The 1,955-nt window shown below is 46.3% G+C and overlaps 1 protein-coding gene across 1 annotated transcript in view; it reads left to right on the plus strand.

The window, feature by feature from the left end:
* The window catches only part of LCT (lactase), a 42,151-nt gene that overhangs the window by 35,230 nt on the left and 4,966 nt on the right, over positions 1-1,955 (plus strand). The window contains exon 14 of the mRNA XM_006767152.2: positions 891-1,025. Within this exon, the coding sequence (XP_006767215.1) occupies positions 891-1,025 (135 nt within the window). The remainder of the gene's footprint in view (positions 1-890; positions 1,026-1,955) is intronic.

Genomic DNA, 1,955 nt, shown 5'->3' on the forward strand with positions numbered 1-1,955 from the left:
ACGGAGCCCCAACCCCCCGCATGGGCCCTGCTCTGTGCGTGACAGGGGGTGGTGCTGAAACCTCCCCATCGACCTTGCCTTAAGTGTGACAGGGGGCCATACCCCAACCCCCCAATCGGCCCCAGCCTGAACATGACTGAGGGTGGCATCGCAACCTCCGACCTCTCAGAGTATGGGACAATGAGCCACACCAGCAGGGCTGTTCCTTCTGTTTTTTAAGTTCTTTTACTACTACTACTACTACTACTATTACTATTACTAGAGGCCTGATGCACAAAATTTGTGCAAGGGGCTCGGGCCCTCGCAGCCCTGGCCAGCCCTCGCAGCCCCAGCTTCATCCAGCAGGTCGTCCGGACAGTTATCCAGAATGTCATCTGGATGGTTGTTTGGCTGCTCGGTCTAATTCACATATTAGCTCTTTATTATATAGGAATTAAACTTAGAGAGAGGAAGTGGGAGGGAAGGGAGAGAGAACGATTTGTTCCACTTATTTTTTTTTTTAAATATATTTTTTATTGATTTTATAAAAGGTAAAACCTTAAGGGTTAGCCTTAAGGTATATGCCTCAGACATGTCCTTGATTTCAAAATCTACCACAGCTGGTAATATCAGAAGTTGCATGTTAATTTTTGAAGAAAATAAAAAAATATGTGTATCTGTCCAACTGGGAGGTTTATAAAAGAGTAGCTTTTAGTTTCATTTGTAATGGGGGCAGTGAGGTTACAGGGCGGTAGGTGGAGCCTCGGCACCTCCTGCAGCAGTGGCAGGGCCTCTGCACCTTCACCACCCTGTCACCTGTGGTTTACAGCGCCCTGCCTCAGCCCCAGAACATTCTCCTCCCAGAGCATGGCTGCTCCTGAAACCCCGACCTTCATGCTCCTTGCCCCCAGGCTCCCGGAGTTCACGGAGAGTGAGAAGAGGAGGATCAATGGCACCTACGACTATTTTGGGTTCAATCACTACACCACCGTCCTGGCCTACAATCTTGACTATGCCTCTTGGATCTCTTCCTTTGATGCAGACAGGTAAGGCATCCAGCAGGGCCTCCAAGAACAGTCTTTGGAAAAGACAGTGGCCCCTCTGCCCACCTCTTGCTTGAAGGCCCGCGTGGCCCGGAGAACCGCCTCCTGATGCCGGAGGTCCTGGGGTTTCTGAGATAAGTCCTGTCTCCTGAGACTCCCAAGCAAACCCCACCAGCCTGACAGTAATACACGGGATTTCCAAGACGCCTCCTTTTTCTGTCATATTTGTTTTACTTATTAGATGATGTATTTCAGCTAAAATAACAATAAGGACTTTTTTTCCCCTTTTTGGAGTAAAGGTCAAAGTATTATTTTTGTATTATACCAATAATATGTGTTCACAGTGGTTAGAAAGCAAGAATAGGAAATTCATTCTTGGTTTTAATCCTCACCCAAGGATATATTTCCATTGATTTTTAGAGTAAAAGGGAGAGGGACAGAGAGAGAAACATTGATTAGGTGCCTCCGCACTCGCCCTACCCAGGGCCGGGAATCAAGCCGGCAACTGAAATATGTGCCCTTGATGGGAACCGAACCCAGCTCAGGCCAAAGCTCTATCCATTGAGCCAAACCTGCTAGGGCAGATAGAAAATTCTTGTGTGTCATTTCAGAAGCGTGTGTATGTATATGTATATTCACATTACACATAGTTTATACAGTATATATTTGTACATGTATTTGTTACAAAAAAACCAACAGGATTAGCCCAGCCAGTGTGCTCTGTGGTTGAGCATTGACCTATGAACCAGGAGGTCACAGTTCAATTCCTGATCAAGACACATACCTGGCTTGCGGGCTCAATCCCCAGTCCGCAAGGGGGGCGTACAGGAGGCAACTAATCGATGATTCTCTCATCACTGATGTTTCTATTTCTCTCTCCCTTTCCCTTCCTCTCTAAAATACAAAAATATATATATGTATATATTTAAAAAA

Source organism: Myotis davidii, unplaced genomic scaffold, assembly GCF_000327345.1.
Source record: "Myotis davidii unplaced genomic scaffold, ASM32734v1 scaffold2042, whole genome shotgun sequence".
Lineage (NCBI taxonomy): Eukaryota > Metazoa > Chordata > Mammalia > Chiroptera > Vespertilionidae > Myotis > Myotis davidii.